Source organism: Eulemur rufifrons, chromosome 9 (genome assembly GCF_041146395.1).
Source record: "Eulemur rufifrons isolate Redbay chromosome 9, OSU_ERuf_1, whole genome shotgun sequence".
Lineage (NCBI taxonomy): Eukaryota > Metazoa > Chordata > Mammalia > Primates > Lemuridae > Eulemur > Eulemur rufifrons.
The window spans coordinates 10,552,190-10,578,881 of record NC_090991.1 but is presented as its reverse complement, the minus strand read 5'-3'; the positions used below and the strand labels follow the sequence as shown (position 1 = coordinate 10,578,881).

The window sequence follows — 26,692 nt, the reverse complement described above, 5'->3', positions numbered from 1 at the left end:
GCGGCTGTCAGAAGATAGCGGGAAGGGCCCTTTTCCAAAGAAAGCACAGAGCTCAATGAGAGACCTTAAGTTCCAGCGAGAGGCAAGCAGAAGAGGCCGAACTCAGAGCCAACCTGCCGCCTCCCATACAATGTTCTCGGTTCTTGAGGCCACCGTTTGGAAGTGGAGCTCCCTACAATCTGAGTGGCAGACTGTGGGGAAGGGCTTTTTTAAAAAAGGATAATACTGGGCCCGCACCTCTAGGGATTTGGATTCAGTAGGTTGAGATGAGGCTCACAGATCTGCATTTTAAACCAGTGCCCCGGTTGATTCTTATGTGCACAGTAGTTTGACAATGCCTGCCTTACACACTATACAAAAATTATGTAAATATCACTTCTCCTTCCATAGACAATGTGCTGAGTGGCCATCTCCCAAGCCAGGTTTTCCTGGCTAAAAAATGCACCTTCTGCACAGTTTCTTCTCATTATGGAAGTTTTCAAACATCGTATCTGAGCTGAGCATTTTTAAAGATTTTGGCACAAATATTCCTGCTACACAACAGAAAGGCTTTAAGGATTTGAGGCAGTCACAAACCAGCCATGGAATAAGTTTAGACAAATGCCCTTCTAGTTTTATATTTTCCCAATGGGAAGGTCAGGTGTAGGTTGGCACCTTCTCCAAGTGTGGTCTGTGGACCAGCAACTGCCACTTGAGAGCTTGTTAGCAATGCAGAATCTCAGGTGCCACTCTAAATCTACTGGATCAAAATCTACTTTTTAACAAGATCCCCAGGGGACACACAGGGCTAGAAGACACAGGCTTGCTTTGGTTTTTTTTAATGTATTAAATAAATAGAAAGAGCTCTGTCTTTGCCTTGAGTTCTCATTCCCATCAAGAGCATTTCATAGTCTTTTGCCATACACATCTCCTTTCTCCCATCCTTATTCTTATTCCAGTCTTTCCTATACAGTTATACAAAGACAGTGCCTCTTGGGAATGGTAGAGAGAGGGTGGGTGGGTGGAAGTAGGAGTTGGGGGAATAGGGTCTGATTCTAAAATGAAAACACACAGCAAAAATGCTTATAGACAAAAATTCAAACAATCACCTTGGAAAATCCTTTGAGTTGCCCCTACAATAAAGTTCACATGCTTGGGTCTAGTTAGTATGGAGTTAGGCATTCTATGGGGCTGTGATGTGCTCGCAGTGTAAGAGGCCTGGGAATGTGGCCAGCTGACGAGAAGGGCACATTCATGTCCCCCCTCCCAATGGCAAGCTCATTCTGGGCTTCCCCTGGCTATGTGGAGCGATAAGAAGAACTGCCTGCTTTGCTCCTTTTTATTTGGAACACGTAGAGTTGAGTTAGTGCAAGTTAAATCATGCTGCACTGTGTAGATCCAGAAAGCTATCTCTCTATCTACCCAGAAACTTGTAACATTCCGTTCTTCCTGGAAACTATACCCTTCCCACCAGCATCTGTGAACCCCGGACAGTCCTGGAGATGAATGGCTTCTGAGGAACGTCCCTTACTGTTGTCTTAGGTAAGATTTTTACTCTCCATTTGAATCTTCTCTCGCACTCAGTGTAATGCTGGCATGGTTGGGTTTTGCAAGTGCTGTTCATCCTCCCCATCACAGGTACCTACACAAGGTCCCAAATGATGCAAGTCCCGTCAGTGCTAGCAGTGACGCATTCCTCATTGTTCTTCTTCACCCTAATGCAGGACACAGAGGACTTGTGCTCTTTCAGGGCCTCCTCCAGCTTCTGGGTCTGGCAGCCTATCTGCCACACCCTCACCTGAAAGCCGCAAAGTTCATGATCTCAATATAAACTTGGGACTTCTGAAAAAATCAAAAAAGATTCCAAGAGCATTTTTTACCTCTGCTTTGCTTGACTTTTTATTTTTTATTTTTTTTCTAATTCCCTGTCCTCATCTCCATTGGGTGGTGTGGGAATGCTAAGCTGAAGGGCGGTAAGATGTAACCATCTGCCATGGAGCTTGGAAAATGCCACCAATGATCCTGTACCTGCTTCTACTTTCAGGCTGAGAAATGTATCAGACACCACTACAAAAATCAATAATGCAAGGGCTGATGCTAAACCAGGTGAAACAATATGTCTACTCACTTCTGCCGAGCACTGCTCTCAAATTTCTGAAGGTACCATCAGGAAATTTCTTGGGTACCCAGAGCCATATTTAAACTTTCACATCAGCTGTTCAATTTGAATCATTTAAAACCAATGCTTCTCAACCCTATCAAACCTCATACCTATCTGATATCACAAATATTTTCTAAAGCCTGTTTATTATCCTGAAATTAAATTCATGGGTAATATAACTACACACAAAATTTGAAAGCAATCAATATGATGCCCTAACTATAATAAATGAAAGTTACTTAGTTATTATAATACTCCTTTAATGGATAAAGGTCTGTTACAATTACACCAGAAAATATGGCAATGTAGTCATGCTTATACCTTCTTATAATAAATATACTGAATTTATGAAAAATAAGAACAGAAACTATTCTGTATAAGTTGTAGAGGGCAATGAAAGCACAGAAGTCTAGATTAACAACTAGTGTTGTGATAAGTAATAACAAACCCGGCTTACTTGTACCCAATAAAAGGAAAATAATCCTGAATGAAGGAAGGAAAACATCCTGTAAGACACTTTCTAAAATGTCAAAGTAAAGAAAATGAGGAAGCTCGAGGTTATCCAAATGAGCTGGACTATATTCATTTCTATGGTGTCCAAATAATTCCCTATTATGACACAGGGTGGGATGAAGCCAGTGTCAAAGAAAACAAACCTCCTATCTTGAAATCCCACTACAGGTAGAAGCATAATTCAGTCTTTAGCAGGGGCGATATTCAAAACATCTAATTAGTATGGTGTAGGTGCAGCCAAACAGCCCCAGGACTGGAACCAGGGTCTTGGAAGACTTTGGATTGACCAGGGATTAACTCTTTAGTTGAGGGAGTGTAAGGAGTTTGGAGTACACTTAGGGGAAGGAGATGGGGTGTTGGGGCTGCAATCTTCTTCTGTGCAGGTGGGGTGCTCAGGCAATGGCCATTTACCATTGAAAATGGAATTACTTGAGTATTTTAGCAACTATTGCATCCACATCAGTGTATACCTGCTGACCAGAAGCCCTGGTCTCTCGTACTTACAAAGACCTTGAAGACTATGCCTTTAAGAAGGAAAGGCCTGTAAGGATAGCTGCATGGGCAAGAAAGAGGAGGAGCAGCTGACATGGGACTGTGAAAAGATTGCTGAGCAGGACCAAAAGCAAACAATTTGTACCGTGTGATTTCCTCCAAAGCTCTCATGGAGCTTGGGCTCAGGCACCTGGAATGGAGAATGCAGCAAGAATGCAGAAAGACACATGCCCCAAAAGGCTGAAGGAGCAAGCAAGAGTGCTGAGGGTGTCACAGGACTGTGGCTGAAGTGACAAGGGAAGGGAGTAAAGCCAGGAGGTGGTGGTGGGCAGAGAGCAGTGGGGATGGCCCGGGGCTAGAGGTGTGTCTATAGAGCACCTGAAATGTGGCTGGTCCAGATGGAGATGTGTCCTGATTATAAAATGCACGCACCAGATTTTGAAGACTTAGTACAAAGTAAAGAATATCAAATGTCTCATTGATAGGAGTATTGTTATCTTCACTTTACACAGGAAACAGAAGCACAAAGAGGTTAAAGAACGTGGCCCAGGTCACATAGCTAGAAAGTGGTAGAAGAGAAAGTTGAGCCCAGGCATTCGTCTGCATTGCCTAGGGGTGGGGAACCTGCGAACTCAAGGCCACATGTGGCCCTTCTTGATAAAAGGATTCGTTCTGTAAAATTTGGATTTAGTCAAAAGGCCACAGTCAAGGATCCAGAAGGCCACGTGTGGCCCCAAGGCTGCAGGTTCCAAAGGCTACATCAAGATGTTGTATTTTTCTTCTCCCTAATAAGTTCTTCCCATGACAGGCGAGAGAAGAAAGAGAAGAAAGTGTCCTATGTGGAAAAAGGAAGGCTTTGGGATGGGAAAATGTCTGGAGGATGTGGAGGGAGAGAGCAGGGATACATGTGTCAGCGAAAGGTGCTTTAGGCTCCTCAAAATCACGGAAGGAAATGGTGGTGTGATAATTTCGAAATAATGGTCAAAACGTCTGGATGGATTAAAGAATTGCTTATAAAAACATTATCTGCTTTAACAGATAAGATAAAGACAATGTATACAACTATCGTCCTTAGAGGACAAGGACAAGAGTGCCAAACTCTGGCAAGACACCTACTTGGATTCATACCTCTAGTCCCTAGAACACTTTCATGTCTGTGTGGTAAATGTCCTTTCTATGCACAAATATATTTATATGTATATTTATATTATTACAGAACTTTGATACATGACATTTTAGGCTTTCATCAAAATCTTCATTTGGTCCTGCCTGAATCCTAGCACAGGTACGTATTTAAAAAATCAAATAGACAGCCTCTCATAGGGCAGTAGCTCTAAACCGAGGGATTAAAAAGATAAAATTTTGCTTTCAAGAACAATACCTCCCCTTCCCCACCACCACTGATGACCCTTTTACAGTCACTGGTGGTGGCGATGGCGGTGACCCCGATCCTGTGAGCGCTGTTTATGACGTACATCAGTCGGCCTGTCTCCGGGGCGAAGGCTCGGATTTTGCCGTCGTCCCATGCTGGCATGAAAGGGAAACAAAATGCAGTGAGGATCAGTGCAGCCACCCTCCGAGACTGGGGAGTGGCAGTGGTGGTGGAGGGAAGAGGCCAGCCCCACTGATCTCCAATCATCACAGGCCCCTTTCTCCTAATTCCCCAAACTGCTCACACCTGGCCGAAGGAAAGGAGCAGTTTGTCTTGACTGAGTCTTCCCCCAGGTGCACCCCAGGCCAAGTGCAGGAGGATGGGGGATGGACAGAAGGAGGGAGACCAGCTCCCACCTCTTCATGAACTGCAGGACTTGTACACCCAACTAGATATATAATTTAACATTCCCAGATAATTGTTGTTTCCCCCCCCCACCCTCCAACCTGATGCTCCTGCCCCTACTCCCACCATCTTTCCCGTCTCAATGAAAGTTGCCACCATCCTTCCAGTGGCCTAAGCCAAGAACCTCAGAGTCATCCTTGATTCCTCCGTATTCTAACCATCGAGCCCAATCCAACATCCAACCCATCAGCAAGTCTCATCCACTCTACTGTTAAAAAACATCCAGAATCTGACCACCTCTCAATGCCCCTACTGGTACCACCATCATCCAAGCCACCATCATGTCTCTCCTGGATCATTATAACAGCTTTCACCTTGGCCGTTCACTCTTACTTACAACTCGATACATGGGTCAGGGGAAACTTTTTTAAACCACGTCACTTTCCTAATCAAGAACTTCCAAAAGCTTTCCCCACTGCACGTGGAATTAAAATCCAGACTCTTTTATCCTCCCCGGTAACTGGGATCTGCCCCCTACCTACCTCTTCAACCTCCTCTACTAGCACTCTCCCTGAAGCCCCACCCCAACTGTGCCCACTAGGCTCCAGATGCGCTGGCCCTCTTGCTATTCTTCAAACATACCAAGTGATTTTCCCACAGCCTTTGCACTTGCTGTTCCCTCTGCCCGGAATGCTTTTCCCCTTGGTGTTCACGTGGCTGTCACCTTCTCCTCAGCTTTAGTGCCACCTCTTGACCTTAGCAACTTTAAATAGGATGCTCAAGATAGATCCCATTTCATCAGAGACTTGAGGAAATGAGGGTGTGAGCCATGGGTGAACATACAGGAAGAACATTCCAGGCAGACAAAGCAGCTAGAGCAAAGGCCCCATGCCCTTTGTTTTAGGAAGAGCAAAGAAGAAAGCATGGCTGGAAGACGTGAGTAGTAGGGAGGTGAGGGAGGAGAGATAGTCATGTAGAACCTTGCACACAATTACAAGAACTTTGTCTTTTACTCTTAGAGGGTAAAAGACTTGAGCCCTAGAAATGGCATGATCTGACTTACATTTTCAAACAGATTTCTGCCTTCTGTGCTGAGAGCAGACTGGGGGAGAAGGATGACGGGCAAAAGTAGAAGCAGGCAGGCTGGGCGGGAAGCCACCGGGGCAGTCTGGGGGAGAGAGGATGGTGGCTACGACGAGGGTGGAGAGGGTGAGAAGTGACGGGCCTCGGACAGACTCTGAAATGAGAGCCATCGGGGCATATGGATGTGGGCACAAGAGAAAACAGGGAGGCAGTGATGACTCCAAGATTTCTGACCTGAGGTGTGGTAGCTCTAAGTGTCGTGTGAGCCAGGAGCTCCTGGTGGCATTATGCAGAGAAGACATGCGGGGGTGGGGGTGGGGGTGGGAAGTGCCGACAAGGGGGAAACAGAGCCAGGAAAAGAGGGGATGAGATGGGTTCTGATATCACCATTTTAATAGCTGCACCTAAAGATCCCCTTGACTTTTCATGGATGTGAACCAGTAAATGTGCTTTTTGACCACTGGGGAGATCTTCATATAGATTAGACACAAGATGATATTTAAAAAGTACTGTTTTAAAGGAAAATATTTTTAGAGATGCCTACTGAAGTATTTAGGGTGGAATATAATATCTCTGTCTATAATGTATGCTAAAATGCTTTGGCATAAAATAATAAATTGAGTTAAAAATAAATAATTCCATTTGAGGCATAACTTAGTTGGAGTCGGGTTTTTATCTCTTACACAACAAAAAGGGTTGTCACATGAGTGCCCTGTACTTGCTAAGGCCTCAAAGCCATTTCAAAACTGAATTACTAAATTCTCCTACTAGAGAGAAAGATACACGCTCTATGCAGCAATTTGGGAGAAGAGAAATTGCTATCTGGTTCTTCCTAGCTCAGAAAGTCTCCCAGCTGGAAGGAAACTCCAAAGGGAGGCTAGATTAGAAGCAAGGAGGGGGTGGGCAGTGGGAGGCTGTGTAGAATAAGAATGTGAGCAGCAGAGCCGCAGCCCACAGCCAGATCTGGATACGCAGACGTTACCTGAAATGATGCTCCTGCCATCCCTCATGAAGTCGATGCCGTGGCAGGTCATGTTGGGCACAGTGATCCGCAGCAGCTCCCTGTTGGATGACGTGTGCCACACCCTGATGTCCTTCTTGGCACAGGTCGCAAAGAGCTCAGCAGTGCCACTGCAAAGAAGCCATCAGGAGAATAAGAGATGCAGCCGTAAGAGGCGCACAGTGCTTCTCGCATGCATACGTGATGCCAAAATGTGATTCCCACGGATATAGGGAAGGATGCTTTTCGATACCAATTATCTGAAAGTTTGATCTTACAGATTTCTTGTGTAAAATGGCATTTCATGCCCTCAAACCACCTGTGGACAATCTTTTGTCGTTCTTTCCCTTTAGGAAGGGTTGGGACAAAGTTGCACAAAAAGAAACAGTCAATTTAAAAGTCTCTCAAAGTCTTGGTAGACTGGAGGAGATAGTAAGTTACATTTCTGTCTGTCTTATTTTTTAAAACACTTTATTGAGGTGTGATGGACATGTTAAAAGCTGTACATATCATGGGGTCTCACTCTGTCACGCAGGCTGGAGTGTAGTGGTGCAATCAGCTCACTGCAGCCTCGAACCCCTGGCCTCAAGCAATCCTTCCGCCTCAGCCTCCTGGGCAGCCAAATTCAGCCGTGAGCCGCCATACCCAGCTAAAGCCACCCATATTCAATATATATAACTCGATGAGTTTGGAGATAAGTATATACCCAGTAGGTAACATTTCTTGAGACAAATACATCCATGGCATATTCATATTAAAAGAGGATAAACGGGCCGGGCGCGGTGGCTCACGCCTGTAATCCTAGCACTCTGGGAGGCCGAGGTGGGCGGATCATTTGAGCTCAGGAGTTCGAGACCAGCCTGAGCAAGAGCGAGACCCCACCTCTACTAAAAATAGAAAGAAATTATATGGACAGCTAAAAATATATATAGAAAAAATTAGCCGGGCATGGTGGCGCATGCCTGTAGTCCCAGCTACTCGGGAGGCTGAGACAGGAGGATCGCTTGAGCTCAGGAGTTTGAGGTTGCTGTGAGCTAGGCTGACGCACTCACTCTAGCCTGGGCAACAGAGTGAGACTCTGTCTCAAAAAAAAAAAAAATTAAAAAAAAAATAAATAAATAAATAAAAAAATAAAAGAGGATAAACGAACACTTTCCTGTAAAGTAAAAAAATGTTATAAAATTTCAAAGAAGAAAATGACAACGGTGCTAGAATTCATGTTTGCAGATAAACCAAAACCCTTCTCTGCCTAGTTGTGAGAAAAGATGAAATAATGGACAAAGAAGAGAATCTCAGAGTAATTGGTCTGTCAGGCTCAAAAAAAGAAAAAAAAGGCAATTTGTAAATAGAATGTAATTTACCAATATGTCAAAAGATTATAGATTATTCCCACTTGGATAAGAAAAAGGAGGAATACCAGGGTACAATAAAGACCATCTTATTTATAATGTGGAGACTGAAGCTAACCTTTAGATTTAAGTATGTCTCGAGCAATTTCTGTATTTCATCATAAACACATTACCAGAAAAAGAGAGTCTTTCTCTCTTATTTTAAGATCTAATCACTTTGAAACTAATAGAAAAAGGTAAGTGGATCCCTTCCACACATTTCACTTTGTGGCTCAGAGTTAAGGTTCCGATGCTGGACTAGAAGGAGAAAGAGCTAGAACAAGACTGCAGATGCGGCACAGCTCCTTGCCACACAGTCCTGATTAACAGATCAAATCAAGCCAACATCAATATTTATTTAAAAGAAGAGATGTTTTATATCAGCTACTGCCTTTGGTGAATGAGCTCTTCCTCTTAGGAAAGTGAGCTCTTAAAGATGTGTTAATATTGTGTACAGACTGCTCATGAAAATAAAATATCATAAAATGAATGTCCCTAGAGAACTTTCCAAACTCTCTACTGTTCATGGACAATCCACTTCTTCAGCAGTCAAACCTAGTTCAAAAATGATCCATTCAAGTATTAGACTGTCCTTAGTTTCAGGTCTGAGAGGTTAAGTTCCTATAAGAACCTAAATGATTGGATCACGATGATGCACTAGACCCATGTGCTCCCTTCCTTTCCTTCTAAAATCCCATGAGATAAAGATATACAGAGATGTAGATATGCATTTTTTCCCTTAACAATACAAGAAAGCAGGAAAGTATTATCAAATAGGCCAGAAACATTGAAATAAACAGAAATCAGCTGGATAAGACCTTCAGAGAAACAAACTGGAGAAAAACTCAGCTCAAAAGCACAAGCACAGAGTACATCTCATAATGTTGAAGCAGTTGAACTGCTTACAAAAACCTCGCAATAACAATCATAGAAACTGGATAGCTGGGTGTGGTAGCTCACACCTGTAATCCCAGTGACAGGGGAGGCTGAGGTGGGAGGATCGCTTAAGGCCAGAAGTTCGAGATCAGCCTAGACAACACAGCGAGACCTGGGCTCCAAAAAAATAAAAAAAAAATTTGTCAGGCACGATGGCATGCACCTGCAATTCCAGCTACTCAGGAGGCTCAGGTGGTAGGATCACTTGAACCCAGCAGAGGAGTTCAAGGTTACAGCGAGCTATAATCATGCCACTGCGCTCCAGTCTGGGCAACAGAGTGAGAAACCCTATCTCTTAAAAAACAAAAACAAAAAATAACAAATGAAAGAAATTGGATAAAATTAACAATAACAACCAAATATCATAAAGACACTGAAAACCTCTAAAAGTAGATAGGAATCAAGAGGCATTTGCTCTTGTAAAAGTGCAAGTGGAAAGGGTTAAGGATTGTTAGTGTGTGGCTTTCTCATATGAGGTGCTCCCTGACTCCCACAGCTATGGTGGCTGTAGAAAAAGGTGGCAGAAAACCCACAGCCTTACCAGCTAAAGGTGCTAGAGAGCAGAGTCAAGAGCTAGAAAATCAGCTGCGGAAATCCTGGCAGCAAGAGAACCACAGAAGACAGACATACATTCTGATTATAAGCACTGCCCAAATTCCTGGCTGGCAGCTGAATTACACATGTTTGGGGAGAACCCCAAGAGGAAGAAAAAGCAGGCGAGATGAGAGGATTCTACTATTCTCTTTTTTAATTGATTTTTTAAAGTGTTTCTACTTTTGAAGACAGCTACATGGGGGGGTCAATCTGAGAGCTTTTGCTTTTTTAACTGAATATGTTCCCCAACTGAGCTCAGCTTGGATGGGAGAAAGTTGAAACTCACAGGCTTGAAGTGTCAGAGCTTGAGGTCAGCAGCCTACTTGGAAATTAGAGAGAAATCACTAGAAGCAAGGAAGTCACGGAAAGGATAAGCCTCACTTCTGCACAAACCTTTGGGTGACTGCCAAATAATGTAAGCCCACAAGAGAACCCAGGGCTAAGCTAAAAAAGCAGCAGTGGGAAATCATGAGAACATCAGCTGATTCATACTATGGGGAGGCAAAATTCCCAGTTTGAGTCCATGCCAATAAGTCTCAGAGAACAGAGTTGCTACAGTGTATTCTATAGAATACTGAGTTTTCAACAAGAAATTATCAAACATGCAAAGAGATAGGAAAACGTGACTCAGGAAAAAGGCAGTCAAGGCCGGGCGTGGGGGCTCACACCTGTAATCCTAGCACTCTGGGAGGTTGAGGCTGGAGGATTGCTTGAGCTCAGGAGTTTGAGACCAGCCTGAGCAAGAGCAAGACCCCGTCTCTACTAAAAATAGAAAGAAATTAGCCAAACAACTAAAAATAGAAAAAATTAGCTGGGCATGGTGGCGCGTGCCTATAGTCTCAGCTATCCGGGAGAGGCTGAGGCAGTAGGATTGCTTGAGCCCAGGAGTTTGAGGTTGCTGTGAGCTAGGCTGACACCATGGCACTCTGGCCTGGGCAACAGAGTGAGACTCTGTCTCAAAAAAAAAAAAACAAAAAAAAAAGGGCAGTCAGAAGAAACTGACTCCAAGTAGACCTAGGTATTAGATTAGCAAAGATGTCAAAGCAGCTATTTAAAATACATTCTAAATATTAAAGGAAACTATGATATCAATAGATGAACAGATAGGTAATCTCAATAGAGAACTAGAAACTATATATGTATGATATTATAAATATAAATTTTATAACAGTTACATATTTTTTCTGTAGGTAAAAAGTATAGTAACTGAAATAGATTTACTAGACAAGCTCAAAAAGAGATTAGATATGGCAAAAGAATCTATGAGCTTGAAGGTAGATTTAGTAGAGGTTACATGACTTAAAAAAAAAACGAAGCAAAAGATTAAAGAACAGTGAACAGCCTAGAGATCTATGCGAAAAAAAATTAAATTATTCAACATGTGTGTAATTTGAATCTCAGAAGAATAGAAGTGAGAAAAGATGAAGATTCTTTTTTTTTTTTTTTTTTTTTTTTAGACAGAGTCTCACTCTGTTGCCCAGGCCAGAGTGCCATGGTGTCAGCCTAGCTCACAGCAACCTCAAATTCCTGGGCTCAAGCAATATTTCTGCCTCAGCCTCCCAAGTAGCTGGGACTACAGGCATGTGCCACCATGCCCTGCTAATTTTTTCTTATATATTTTTAGTTGTCTGGCTAATTTCTGTCTACTTTTAGTAGAGATGGGGTCTCGCTCTTGCTCAGGCTGGTCTCGAACTCCTGAACTCAAACAATCTGCCCACCTCGGCCTCCCCGAGTGCTAGGATTACAGGCATGAGCCACCTTGCCCAGCCAAGATGAAGATTCTTGAAGAAATAACAGCTGAAAACTTCCCAACTTGGTGGACAACATCAGCTACAGATCCAAAAAGTTTAACAAACCCTAAGCAGGATAAATACAGGAAGAAAGACACATCATAGTCAAAGTGATGAGAGACAAAAGCAAAGAGAAAATCTTGAAAATAGACAAAAAAAATTATATTAATAAATTACAAAGGGGGAAACAATAATAAGAATTCATAATGACTTCTTATTAGGAACTATGGAAGCCAGAAGGCATTGGAATGATGGATCAAACCTAATGAATAAATGGAAAACAACCAGGCAAGAATTCTATAACCAGTGAAATTATTCCTCAAAAATGAAGGCTAGAAAAAGATGTTTTCAGATAATCAAAACAGAGAATTCTTCACCAGAGACTTATGCTTACAAAAAAATGCTAAACAAAGTTCTTTAGGCTGAAGGGAAAAGATACCAGATGGCAACTTAGATATAAATAAAGAATGAAGAGCATCAAAAATGCTCAAATATGTGGGTAAGCACAGAAAACATTTTAAAATTTTCTTTTCTTCTCTTAATTTCTTGAAAAGATTTGTGATTGTTTAAAACAAAAATTATAACATTGTATTGATGTCCTTATAATATTGATAGGTATGCATGAGAACAACAGCAGCAAGGATGAGGGTGGAGCTTAAGGGAAATATACTGTTGCAAAGTTCCACACCGGATTTTACTTGAAGTAATTCAGTATTAACTCTAAGTAGACTGTGATATGCTAAAGATGCATATTGTCATCCTTAGAGAAATGACTAAAAAATTAACACAAAAATATATAGCCAGGCTGGATGTGGTGGCTCACGCCTGTAATCCTAGCACTCTGGGAGGCCGAGGTGGGAGGATCGCTCGAGGTCAGGAGTTCAAGACCAGCCTGAGCGAGAGTGAGACCCCATCTCTACTAAAAAAATTGAAAGAAATTAGCTGGACAACTAAAAATATATAGAAAAAATAATTAGCTGGGCATGGTGGTACATGCCTGTAGTCCCAGCTACTTGGGAGGCTGAGGCAGGAGGATTGCTTGAGCCTAGGAGTTTGAGGTTGCTGTGAGCTAGGCTGATGCCATGGCACTCTAGCCCAGGCAACAGAGTGAGACTGTCTAAAAAAAAAAATATATATATATGTGTGTGTGTGTATATATATATATATATATACACACACACACATATATATGGCCAGAAAGCTAATAGAGCTATTAAATGGAATGCTAAAAATATTTGATTAACACAAAAGGTGGCAGGAAAAAAGCAATAGAAGAGCAAAGAACAGATAAGACCAAAAAACAAAAGGCATATAGCAAAATGGAAGATTTAAAACAAACGTATGAAAAACTCCATTAAATGTAAATGAACTGAACATTCCAAATAAAAAGCAGAGATTATCAGACTGGGTAGAAAAGCAAGAACCAATTATATGAGGTTTCAAGAGATGGATTTAAATATAAAGATATTAGAAAGTAAGAGGCTGAAAAGAGGTATATCATGTAAAGAGTAAGCATAAGAAAGCTGGAATGAGTCCATTAATGTTATACAAAAGGGCCAAGTGTGATGATCACACCTATAATCCCAGTGCATTGGGAGGCTGAGGTGAGAGGATCGCTTGAGGCCAGGAGCTCCCAGCCCAGGCAACATAGCAAGACCCTATCTCTGCAAAAAAATTTTTTAAATTAGCTAGGTGTGATGGTACAAGCCTGTAGTCCCAGCTACGTGGGAAGGTGAGGCAGGAGAATCAGTTGAGCCGAGGATCACAATGAGCTATGATTGTGCCACTGCACTCCAGCCTGGGCAACAGGGCAAGACCCTGTCCCCAGAAAAAAAATTATACAAAAGATATTTCAAATCAAAGAGAATTACTAGAGATAGAGGAACACTTAAGAATGATAAAAATGCCAATACAGCAGGAAGATATAACAATTACACTTAATAATAGAGCTTCAAAATATATGAAGCAAAAACTGACTGAAATAAAGACAGAAATCTATAGTCATTGCTTGAGATGTTAACACTTCTCTCAGTAATTGATAAAACAAGTAGACTAAAAATCAGTAAGCAAAAAAAAAAAAAGTCAGTAAGAATAAGAAGACAAAAATGACACTAACCACATTAAAAGCTTCCATAGAGAAAGGAAAATGATTTCCAAAGTACATATTCAATTAAACTAATATATGGGACTAAAAGTCTAGGTAGTGATTATCTTTAAGTAGGAAGGTGAGGGTAGTGATTAGAAGGGGTATTTTGGGGATAATAAAAATGTTCTATTGCTTGACCAGGGTGCAGTCATACAGGTATGGTAATTTACTGAGTTGCTTACTTATTTATGATTTATCTACTTTCTGTATATATGTTATACTTCAAAAACAAACTTCATTAAAATTCTTTTTATGCGTTGCCAAACTATCATTCAAGTTTGAGGGTAAAAAAAGGTATTTTCAGATAAGGAAGAACAAAATTTTCTATACACAGACTGTCTCTGAAAAAATTAAAAAAAAAAAAAAACCAAGAGAATCGATGCATGAAAAAAAGAGAATGATAAAAGCAAAGAACAAAATTTATAGTTAAATCTAAGTAATTGCTTATAAAAAGAAAATACTAATATAATTTGGATCTATCATTCCAAATGATTTTAGCATGGGACACAGTAGGGGAAAGATGAATGGGGAAATAAATATATGCTAAGACTCTTGCCTTTCTGGCAGATAGAATATAAAATGTTGGCTAACTGTGGTCTTTGACAGAAAAATATATTTAGATATGCATATCAAAAATTCCAGGGTAACGAAATGAATAAAAATAAAGTGAGTAGCTCCCAAGTCATATGCAGTGGGGGAGGGGAAGACTGAACCAAAGGAAACATGATCACTACAGCAAAAGACAAGAAAAGAAAAAAGGACACATGTTAAATAGAAAATAGAAAATATCTATAAACTTATCAGATAGTAATAACTAAGAATGAGTTAAATTCTGTTGAAAGACTAAGACTTGCCTTTAAAACAAAACAATACTAGTAGGTTGAAAACAAAGAGTTGGAAAAAGACACATCATTTCTTTTGAGAGAATGCCCGTTTCTGTAATGTAAATTAGATCATAAGCAATTGGTAAACAGGCAAATAATAGCAGAATATTGCAGAAATTTCATTGGTTTATACATGATGTTTTTTCTCAGTATAATAATGCTTTGGTATATGAAGTAAAAGCAGGCCAAAACAGAGAACATTGACGCAGCTAGATTATCGAGTGAAGGAAGAATGCGGTCCCATGCACGATGCTCGCTTATTCTACGTTCTTCCTCTTAGCTCAGCTCAGCCCCACCACTCAGCAGCCTCAAGCCTTCTTAAATCTCCTTTCAGAAAGTTACCTTCACTTCTTAAAAGGTGAAGTCCTATATTTACTGGGGTATTTCCTTTTTCATTAAAAATTTAACAACTTTTTTAACTGTGCTAATATTTTATTTAAATTGGTATTGGTTTTGTTAGTGCTCTGATTACAGAGTTGCATAGGTTTTAAGTGATCTGGCCTAACCCAGTATTTCTCAACTAGGGGTAATTTTGCCACCAGGGGAAGTTTGACAATGTCTGGGAACATTTTTGGTTGTCACAAGTAGTGGGGGAGGGCCTGCTAGTGGCATCTTGTGGGCAGGGACGAGGGATGCTGCTAACCATCCTATGCTGCACAGGACAGCCCCCTACAGTATAGAGTTACCTGACGCAAAATGTCAATAATACGAGGTTGAGAAATCCTAGCCCAACCCAATTTTTCCCAGAAGGCTTGTTCTCTTTAGTACGTGAGTTTATAGAATTTTAGGTATTCTAACGAATTCACTTATCACATTATAGCAAAAATACCTAATTATGTAAATGCTATTTAAAAAAAAATGAAGATGTGGTAATATTATCATTAGACAAAGTAAAATTAATGGCAAGAGGAATATTTTGTGAAAATATACAATAAGCAAGGAAGATAAAATGTGAATATTTATGTACTTTCAACCTTTATATACTTTCCCTTTGAAATAAGGGAAAGGCTGATAGAGATGCAAGAAGAATTTAACAAATCTTTAACAAATCTGTTATTATATCTCTGTTAGAAATTATGAGTTAATCTTATATATAAACTTAGGCCAATAAATTGTCAAATCTAGATGAAATAGATGCATTCCTAGGAAAATATACATGTTTGAAGTGACTCAAAAAGAGGTACGATTATTCATAACAGGCAAAAATGTGGGAAACAACCCAAACATCCATCAACTGCTGAATAAACAAAATAAGGTATATCCATACAATGGAATTCATTTGGCAATAAAAAGGGATGAAGAACTGATACATGCTACAGTAGATGAATGTCAGAAACATTATGCTAAGCCAAAGAAGCCAGTCACAAAAGGTCATATATTTTACGATCCCATTTATAAGAAATGTCCACAAGAGGAAAAGTCCATAGATAGATTAGTGTTTGCCTAGCAAGGCAGGGGAAGCAAAGGGTCATGAGGAGTGACTGCTAGTAGGGTTCTTTTTGGGATAATAAAATGTTCTAAAATTATGGTGACAGTTACACAACTCTGTAAATATGCTAAAAACCATTAACTTGGACAATGTTTCACTCTAAATGGGTGAACTTTATGGTATGTAAATTGTATTTTAATAAATTGGCTTTTTAAAAACATAAAGAAAAAGAAGAGGTACAAAACCCAAATAGATCAATAACCATGTAATAAATTGAAAAGATAGTTAAAAATCAATCCTGAAAAAGCACTAGGACCAAACAATTTTACAGATTAATTCTACCAAGCTCCTTAGAAAAACAGTAAGGCAGAAAATAAATGATCAGTTTTCAAATAAAGATTCACCTAATGGGAAAGCACCAGCCATTTTCACTGTTAGAAATATTTGGAAGAACCTACTCACAAGGACTCACGGAACAAAAACCACAGCTCATGATCTCAAGAATTGAGTTTTTAAAGTAAGTCTTGCTGATATGTAGAACAATGATTTTGAATATTGTAAATTCAAGCTAACTACTGAAGCAGTTCATAGCAAACACAGACCAACTTTGTGAATTGGATCTCCCTGAAGACAAATGTGCTTCAAAATCAAGTGATGGCTCCCTATGACTGAAGCTCTTTTGATATCAAACTTCTGATAGTTATTTGTTTCACTTGTGGTGGGTGGGATTTACCAAGAAATACAACAACTAGGTCCAGAAAACCTTTTACATCTACCACCATAAAGTCTCCCAAATCTGGAGGATCCTAAGAAGTACAAAGAAATGACTGGAAAAAAGTCTGAAAAAAGGCATTACAGATGCTTCTTGACTTGGGGTAGAGTTATGTCTGGATAAACCCATCATAAGTTGAAAATACTGTAAGTCAAAAATGCATGTAAAACCTGGGCATGGTGGCTCACCCCTGTAATCCTAGCATTCTGGGAAGCTGAGGAGGGAGGATCACTTGAGGCCAGGAGTTTGAGACCAGCCTCAGCAAGAGTGAGACCCAGTCTCTATAAAAAATAGAAAAATTGGCCGGGCATGGTGGCACCTGCCTGTAGTCCTAGCTACTTGGGAGGCTGAGGCAGGAGGATTGCTAGAGTCCAGGAATTTGAGGGTGCAATAAGGTATGATGCACTGCTCTCTAGGCCAGGCAACAGAGCAAGACCCTGTATCCAAAAAAAAAAAAAAAAAATGCATTAATACACATAACCTATGGAACATCATAGCTTAGCTTAGCTTACTTTAAATGTGCTCAGAACGCTTACATTAGCCGACAGTCGTGCAAAATCATCGAACACAAAGCCCATTTTATAATAAAGTGTTGAATATCTCATGTAATTTATTGAATACTGTTCTGAAATTGAAAACCAGAATGGTTGTATGAGTACTCAAAGTATAGTTCCTACTGAACGAATATCACTTTCGCACCATTGTAAAATCAAAAAATTGCAAATAAAACTATAATAAGTCAGGGACCAGCTGTACGAAGCTTTTGAAGATGGCATTGGGAAAACATAGAAAAGTTGTATCAGGTATTTACCTTTTCCACGACGGGTTTATTAGAAAAATCGACATTCTAAAGAAATCCAAATTTGAATTGGGAAAACTAATGTAACTGCCCGATGAAGACAAAAGAAAGTCTATTAAAATAATTTATTACATTAGAAAAATTTAAGGAGAAAAAAGTCAAAATTATATTCATAGATGTTGAAATGTTTAATTACTAATTAAAGATGTCTAATTAATAAAATTAAATTCCTTTGCATCAAATTTCCACATTCTTATTTTCCTCTTCTACTTACAATGGAAAGACAATATCCTCGACGGTTTCAAAGTGACAAGTCGCAATCAGAGTTTCTTTGAAATCTGTGAAGTTGATGCGATAAATGTGTGATTCCTCTGTTCCTACAAAAAATTGGTGTCCTTCTCCTCGCAGTGTGATCGAAGTGATGCCACCTTGTAACTGAAGTTTCCTTTAAGGAGAAGAAAAAGGTAAAGTCGATTCACTCAACCAGTAAGTGTTTATGAACCACCTGAAGATTAGAGAGAAAACAAATCAGGCATATGATTTGGAACATGCCCTCAAGGAAGTGACACAGTTGGAAAGGCAGGAGTTACTCACCAAGGTTGTGTACCCATGGTCGGCAAAGAGAGAGGTCAGAATAGGTTAAAGCAGCCAGGGAAGGTTCATCAGTGAGATAACAGTCTGAAATGGGTTGTGCAACACAGGCAGGATGTGGCCAGAGGGAACATTCCAGACAGGTATATGGGCACAAATGACCATGGCAACTAAACTCTTTATTAATTTCATTTCTAAAAAATAACATTAAAATCGGGGGGGGAGGACTCCTTTATGTCAAAGAATGCTATTATAACCTTATTTAAAAGAGTGGAAAGTTGAAAACAACCTAAATATACAATTCTAATGAAATTGTGAAATGATCTATATTCTACAGGACATCAACTTCATAGAATATTTGCCTGGCCATAAAACAATGTTTAAAAGATTATGTAGATAGGTATATTTGACCATAATAATAAAATGATTATATAGTGATATTAAAAATGTTTCTGATGCTTACACTAAGTAAAAAATCAGAATACAGAATTTTATATATAAATAAGTGCAATTATTTCAAACTATGTATAAATAACAAAGATATGAAGGAATAACAAAATGTTAATAGTGGTTATCTTTGCCAGAACATTTAGGGGTTGTTTTCTCCTCTTCTACATTTCAGATTTCTTCCTCCTCCCCCTTACAATGCGTATGAATTTTATTTTATTTTTAAAAAAGAGGATATAAATGAATGAGGCCTGAGGAACCCAACCTTGCTCTGCAATTAATTTAGTTTGGACAATAAGAATTCAGCGGAGGTTCTTGTGCAAGGAGCCAACATGGAAAACACAGTGTTTTAGAGAGATTTGTTTGTTGGTGGGACATAGAACAGTTAACAAAGAAAAAGAAGACCACAAGTCATGTCCCAGCTCCTGCACTAATTAGAGGTCTGTGACTCTGGACAAGTTGTCAGAAAGTTTTGGCCTGAGTTTATTCAACCACAGAATAATTCCTCCTTTACAGGGTTGTGGTGAAGATTAGACATAATGGAAGTAATGCACACTAGCCCATAGCGGGCAACCAAGGCCAAGGGTTTGTGGCCAACCTGGGCAACATAGTGAGACCCCATCTCTACAAAAAATTTAAAAATTAGCTGGGCGTGGTGGTATGCACCTGTAGTCCCAGCTACTTGGGAGATTCACTTGAGCCCAGGAGTTTGAGGTTGCAGTGAGCTATTATGACACCACTGCACTTTAGCCAGGCAACAGAGCAAGAGTCTGTTTAAAAAAAAAAAAAAAAAGGATAAAGGATAGCCCAATAGAAAAACAGGTAAAAACATAAACAGGCATTTCAGAATGAGGAAAAGCAAATGGCTAATCAATATGAAAAGATGATCAACCAAAAAATGCAAATTAAAATCCACAGTGACATGCTATTTAAAAAGAAAAAAAAAATAACCTGGAAGGCTTCTAACATTGTTCTTAAGTCACCTCCTCCTCTTATTCCCTTTCATACTAACACAAAACTAATCCAGAAATATTCTCAATAAGACCTCTCTTGACCACTGAATTTAAAATTGCAACCTGTCCTCTGCCCCTCTTCAAACCCTAATTCCCCTTACTCTATATCCTACTCCATATTTCTCCATTGTACTTATCACCCTTTAATACTATGTACTTTCCTTGATTATTTTGTTTTTTGTTCATTGTCTTTTCCCTCCTGCTAGAAGGTGAGAGATATCTCAAGCACCTAGAATAGCACCTGGTACATAGTGAGTGCTCAACACAGATTTCCATGAAGGAAGACGGCTGATGCTCATTTCTGCAGTGCATATACAACTACCCCTGGCTAGGAGCTAGTAGAGGCCATACAGAGCACGTCTAGGCTGTCTGGCTTTTGTTGAAGCTAAGTTCAAGTTTGGCCTCCACTCCTCTGTGAAGTGTCTTCCCTGATTGCTCCATCCCAAAAAGATCACTTCCTTCTCTGATCTTCTCTACAACAGCCATAAAATATTTTACTTTATCTGGACCAGGAAGTTTGTGCTTATATACTATCTTGTCTTGTAATGACTTTTTTCATGTATATCTACTTTATCCCCAAACCAGACTGTAAGCTCTGGGAGGACAGTGACCGTATCTTATTTTTCTTTATTTTTTCAATAGCATCCAGCACATTGGACAATAAGTACTTGTCAATGGCAATGTATAAGGTTTTATTTAATTTTATTTTAATTAGAGGAGCCACGAAAAGTATACAGCATGGTATCTGGCACCTAGAAATGATGGGTAAATGTTGGATATTTGTATTAAAACTTGTATTCAAACATACTAACTATTATCCCAGTGCATCTCACATAATAGGCACTCGTTGCATAATAAATTTCATTGAATAAAGCAATTTTGGATGTTTAAAATTTGAGGTTATTTGTTGGATGAGTTTATAACATCATATTTCTTTTGTCATGGCTCAATGTGTTAGTTAAATAAAAATTTCCGTGTTTATTAAATGGGCAGTGTTTCCTGGGTAATAGTGGACTGCTTGGGTTTGATTCATCATAAGCCTTTGTCTTTTCATTGGCAAAGAAACCACCATCTATTGTGATTCCAACCATTCACTTTAAAGCAAGATAAAAATCTTTAACCAGATATCACTTTGCCAGTATCATTGAGTTGCTGGCTTTAAGCAAATCTCCCTCTAGTGGGTCTCTACCCATCCCAACTCTGTAAGACCCAGAACTTACTTGATGGGTTTGTAGCTGGGGCTTTTACAGAAGACCAGCAATCCGGCTCCAGAGCCCACCAACAAACCCCCCATCTTCAGGCACCTGATAGCCGACACTCCCTAGGGGGAGAAACAGTGTTAAGACAAAAGCCAAATGTTCTCATCGTTAGGAGTCAACGCAAGACCTGACACAGGGAGCATGGCCGTGGCCACGCCAATGCTGCACACGCTGCGTGGCTGGAGTTCATGCAGGTATTGCCCGTGATGCACCCCAGGCTAGCCAAGAGGATTCAATGCCAACAATGAGCTTGCCTGCCAGGAAGTAGCCCTTCTGGTCCTCTAAGAAGCAAGAATGTTTCACCATTCTTCCTCTCTAAAACCACCTGTGCATTTTTAATATATTAAAAATTAACACTTTTATATCCATTCAAATGCAGTCAGAGTAGAAGGGTAAGCACAGCCTCAGCGATGTTAGTCCCTCAGTTGCCACTGTTTTCACCAGAACTTAATTCTTATAAATGCAAAGAAACTGTATTTAACATCCAAAGAAAGCAGAAAAGACTCATTGTTTGGTGACTATATTTTCTGGACTAAAGCACCTAGTACAGCATCCTACCAGTAGTGGGAAACATATTAGAAATTCAGAGCAGCCTTCAGAGTTTGGGGATGTATGATGGCCATTTTATAGCGCCCACTCTGCAGTTCTAATTTTAAAATGTGCATGACCAATATTTGATTTTAAAACATTCAGTAATAATATAGCTAATGACTTTATAGGTTTGTGTCTAACTGAAGTTTGAATACTATAAAACAAATACTACATCCTTTCGAGTTACCTTAAACTGAATTTAGCCTGTTCTGGATCAAAAGACATTTCATGGTTGAGAAAAGAAATGAAGGCTCAAGGATACGAAGGTGTGGACCAAAATGACATGCTCCCTGCTTCCACACCTCACCCCAACTCCAAAAGCGCCGCAGCAGGAGTCCTGGGAGGCATGCTTGGCCCGGGACAAGATAACACTGAGGTGAGTATTCTTAGCATCTGTTTGGGGACTTGGGGAAGCAAGGGATCAAGAGTTCAACAGAGCCTCTAAATTATGTATGCGAGATTTCTAAATAAACTTTAAAAAAAACTGTAAACAATATTGTCCGAGTGCACAGGTTCTGCAGCCAGTCTGCCTGGGTTGAAATCTCAGCCCTACTATTCACTAGGCAGGAGATCTGCAATGGTATGTGCCTCAGTTTCCTCATCTGTAAAGCAGGGATGAAAATGGTACCTATCTCACTGGATTGTTGTGAGGATCAAATGAAATAATGTCAGGAAAGTGCTTTGCACCATGTCAACATGTCAGCATTCATTGAGCATGTATTGCTTTTTTGTTTGTTTGTTTTGTTTTCTATTTTTTAACAGACTAATTTTTAGAGCAGTTTTAGGTTTATACAAAATTAAACAGATGGTACAGAGATTTCTCAAAAAACCCCTTCCACCACACATGCAGAGCCTCTTCCATTATCAATCTCTCCCACCAAGAGAAGTAGATTTATTACTGATAAACCTACATTGACACATCATTATCATCCAAAGCCCAGAGTGTACATTAGGGTTCCCTCTTGGTGTTGTACATTTTATGGCTTTGGACAAACTAATGGCATATTAATATGCTTACCATTCTGGAATCATACAGAGTAGTTTCCCTGCCCTAAAAATCCTCTGTGCCCCGCCTATTCATCCCTCCCTCCCCGTTAACCCATGGCAAGCACTGATCTTTTCATTGTCCCCATGATTTTGCCTTTTCCAGAACGTCATAAAGTTGGAATCACACACTAGGTGGCCTTTTCAGATGGGCTTCTTCCACCTAGTACTGTGCATTTAAGTTTCCATCCTTTTCATGACTTGATAGCTCATTTCTTTTTAGCACTAAGTAATATTCCACTGTCTGGGTGTACCGCAGTTTATTTATCCATTCACCGACTGAAGGACATCTTGGTTGCTTCCAAGTTTTGGTAATTATGAATAAAGTTTACATAAACATCTGTGTGCAGGCTTTTGTGTGGATTTAAGTATTCAACTCCTTTGGGTACATACCAAGGAGCACAATTGCTGGATTGTATGGTAAGAGTATGTTTAATTTTATAAGAAATCACCGAACTATTAATATCTTCCAAAGTGGCTATGTGATTATGCATTCCCATCAGCAATGAATAATAGTTCCTATTACTCCACATCTGTCAGCATTTGATGTTGTCAGTGCTCTGGATTTTGGCAGTTCTAAAAGATTATAGTCGTATCTCATCATTGTTTTAATTTGGGTTTCTCTGATGACATACATGATATGGAGCATCTTTTCTTATGCTTATTTGCCATCTATATATCTTTTCTGGTGAGGTGCCAGTTAAGGTTTTGGGCCCATTTTTTTAATCGTGTTGTTTGTTTTTTTGTTGTTAAGTTTTAAGAGTTCTTTGTACATTTTAGGTCTCAGTCCTTACTCAGATATATCTTTTGCAAATATTTTCTCCCACTCTGTTTCTTTACTTTTCATTCTCTTGAAAGTGTCTTCTGCAGAGCAGAAATTTTTAATTTTAACGAAGTCCAGCTTATCAATTCTTTCTATCATAGATCATACCTTTGAGATTGTATCTAAAAACTCATCACCAAACCTTAGGTCATCTAGATTTTCTCCTATGTTATCTTCCAGGAGTTTGCATTTTACATTTAGGTGTGTGATCCATTTTGAGTTAATTTTTGTAAAAGTATAAGATCTGTGTCCAGATTCAATTTTTTTTGCATATGAATGCCCAATTGTTTCAACATCATTTATGAAGAAGACTCTTTTCCATTGGATTGCCTTTGCTCCTTTATCGAAGATCAGTTTGACTATATTTATGTGGGTCTACTTCTTGGCTCTCTATTCTGTTCCACTGATCTGTTTGTTTATTCTTTCACCAACACCACACTGTTCTGATTACTGTAGCTTTATGGTAATTCTTGAAGTCAGGGAGTGTCACTTCTTCAACTTTGTCTTCAATATTGTGCTGCCTATCCTGAGTCTTTCCCCTCTCTTTACAAACTTTAGAATCAGGTTGTCAATCTCTACAACATAACATGTTGGGGTTTTGATTGGGATTCATTAAATCTATAGATTAAATTGGGAAGAACTGACATCTTGACATTGAGTCTTCCTACTTATGACCATGAAATATCTTTCCACTTATTTAGTTTTTCTTTGATTTCTTTCATCAGAGTTTTATAGTTTTCTTCGTACAAATCTTGCACAAAACATAATTAGTGATTATTATTATCATCATCATCATCGTCGTCATCTTCATTTTAGTGCTGTTTGTCTGATAGGCCCATTTTAAACCATTCTAATTCTTTACCTTTCTAACCATAGAGCAAATATTTAAGTAGATTTTCAAAATGGGTAACTGCTCAAGATCCCCTGATAGTCAAACCAGACATCTTCAGTAGCACCTCCTATCCCTTCATCCTGCAAGTATTGTTTGCTTCCCATCCATGTAAAAGGTGTCTTGGAACTATCACCTTATGGAATTTACCACCAGACCTGAATGGTTAGGAATTGAAGCATCCATAGGAGACTTAAGTGTCAAAGGTGTGTGGCACACAAAGACGGCCAGCATCTTTGCTGGAGAGGCACTTAGTTCCCAAGTGCTGAGAAGGTACGAAGTACTCAGAGCAGCAATTTTCCAGTAGTGTCCTCTGGAGCCCTTCTGTGGCATCTCAGGAGTTGGAACTGGCAGGGCTCTAAGCCTTGCTCGCCTTTCACCTGATCCACTTTGTTTTTATCTGTTTAATATATTGGAATTCCTCTCCTAACAATAATTTGAAAAACTACCCTTCAAAAGCTACACTTCAATCTCCTGTAGAATTATTTCTAAACTCTTCTCTACCTATGTTATAGCTTCCTCCCTTTCTATAGATCTCCTTAGAAGTTTGAATATTAAATTATTACATGATTAAGAAAACTCTGACATTTTCCCAGGAACACGGTGCAACATTTCAAAGTTTCTTCACAATATCTGCTAAGTGGAAAAGTATCTATGCTTAGTTAGAGCCATCTGTTCTGTTATCAGAAATGAGATAGGCAGGTGCAGAACCTAGCACAAGCTTTCAAATTCAAAGTTTAGTAGAATCAGCCCTGGTAACTTCTTGGGGTGCTGGAAATAGCAGCACTTATTATATAAAATTATCCTTTGAGTGTAGGTTTTTTATTTTGGTTTAAATACCAAACTTCTCACTGGTCTATTAACCAGAATTATTAGAAATTTTGTAAATATAAGCAACCGACTATTCCTAGGTCGTGTTCATGACTTATCATGCCAGCAGAGGCTAAACTCTGAGATCTAGTTATCAGAGCAGAAAAAAATTATATATATACAGTCTTATAGATCAAAGAACATACTTCTTTTATCTATGGAGACTGGGCTGGAATCCGTGTGGTTCCAAATGACAAAGAAACAGGCCCTATGTTTTGAAGAGATGAAGTAAAGTGTGGGTCTGATTCCCTAATTTGGGACACCTAGAATTGTCTTTGCCCTGAATGAAAACCAGAGCTGAGAGCTTAGAGAACTCACCAATGCACCTTACAAATTTAGGTGCGGCCTGGGGTCCATCAGTGACTTTTTCGTTTTCCCACAGATTCTTTCTTAATTAGAGTCTGTGCTGCCAGTGGCGGGAGGAACATGGCAGGCAGCGCAGACCGCGACAGTCTCTACTCACCAAACTGAATTTGTCCTTCACAGGCCCAGTGTCTGCGAGCAGTTTAGTCTTCGGGTTCATTTTTAGAATATCTCCAGTTGTGGTGCCAAGGTAGAAAAAACTGTCATCGTCGGCCATCTGGGGAAGAGGGAAAAAGAAACCTGAGGGTCTGTGTTTCCTCAGTGATGTTCATGAGCCCCTGATCAGGAATGGGATGAGCTTTCTCTGAAACCTCATGTAGACTTACAAAGATGTTCGTGGCTACTTCTATTTCCCCAGACTCCAAGATGGGTCAGTACGGTTCTGAGAGGCCACACAGAGAAGTGGAGGAAATCAGCCTGTTCATTTCACTTGAAGTCTATTTGGGTCTGATGTTAACACGGATACTTTGCCAGTTCTAACTCCTGACACCTTCAAAGGGGTCCCAGGATGAAGGTGTGCTCCTCCAAAGAGGATATGCATTTCCTTTATCTGATATTTTCCAAAGTCTATATTCATAAAATGACTATGCATTAAATGAGAGGAATAAGTCAATGGAGAATGAAGTTATATAGGTTGAGTATCCCTAATCTGAAAATTCAAAATCAAAATGCTCTGAAATCTGAAACTTTTTGAGCACCGATGTGACACTCAAAGAAAATGCTCATTGGAGCATTTTGGATTTCAGATTTTTTTTATTAGGGATGCTGAACTGGTAAGTATAATGCAAATATTCCAAAATCTGAAAAAGTAAAAAATCTGAAACACTTCTGGTCCCCAAGCATTTTGGATAAGGGATACTCAACCTGCATGTATGAATGTATGAATCCACACTTAAAATATATTAATAATTTCTCTTTATGGAAGAGATTGCATGTCAACAATGAGTTTCATTGTCAGAAACTTTATTTCCAGGGGCAGAAATAAACTCAGTGGCATAAAGATGTGCTGTGGGCTCTGAGTGCCACCTGGCTACACTGCTTTCCTCCAGGTGAGGCAGG

At 39.7% G+C, this 26,692-nt stretch overlaps 1 protein-coding gene across 2 annotated transcripts in view; it reads right to left on the bottom strand.

Moving 5' to 3' along the window:
• CFAP52 (cilia and flagella associated protein 52) overlaps positions 1-26,692 on the bottom strand; it is a 40,507-nt gene that overhangs the window by 3,465 nt on the left and 10,350 nt on the right. For both annotated transcript variants that reach the window (XM_069483379.1, XM_069483380.1), the window contains 6 exons: positions 25,734-25,850; positions 21,015-21,115; positions 18,018-18,188; positions 6,988-7,136; positions 4,527-4,672; positions 1,626-1,777 (listed from right to left, as the gene is read on the bottom strand). In XM_069483379.1, the coding sequence (XP_069339480.1) occupies positions 1,626-1,777; positions 4,527-4,672; positions 6,988-7,136; positions 18,018-18,188; positions 21,015-21,115; positions 25,734-25,850 (836 nt within the window). The remainder of the gene's footprint in view (positions 1-1,625; positions 1,778-4,526; positions 4,673-6,987; positions 7,137-18,017; positions 18,189-21,014; positions 21,116-25,733; positions 25,851-26,692) is intronic.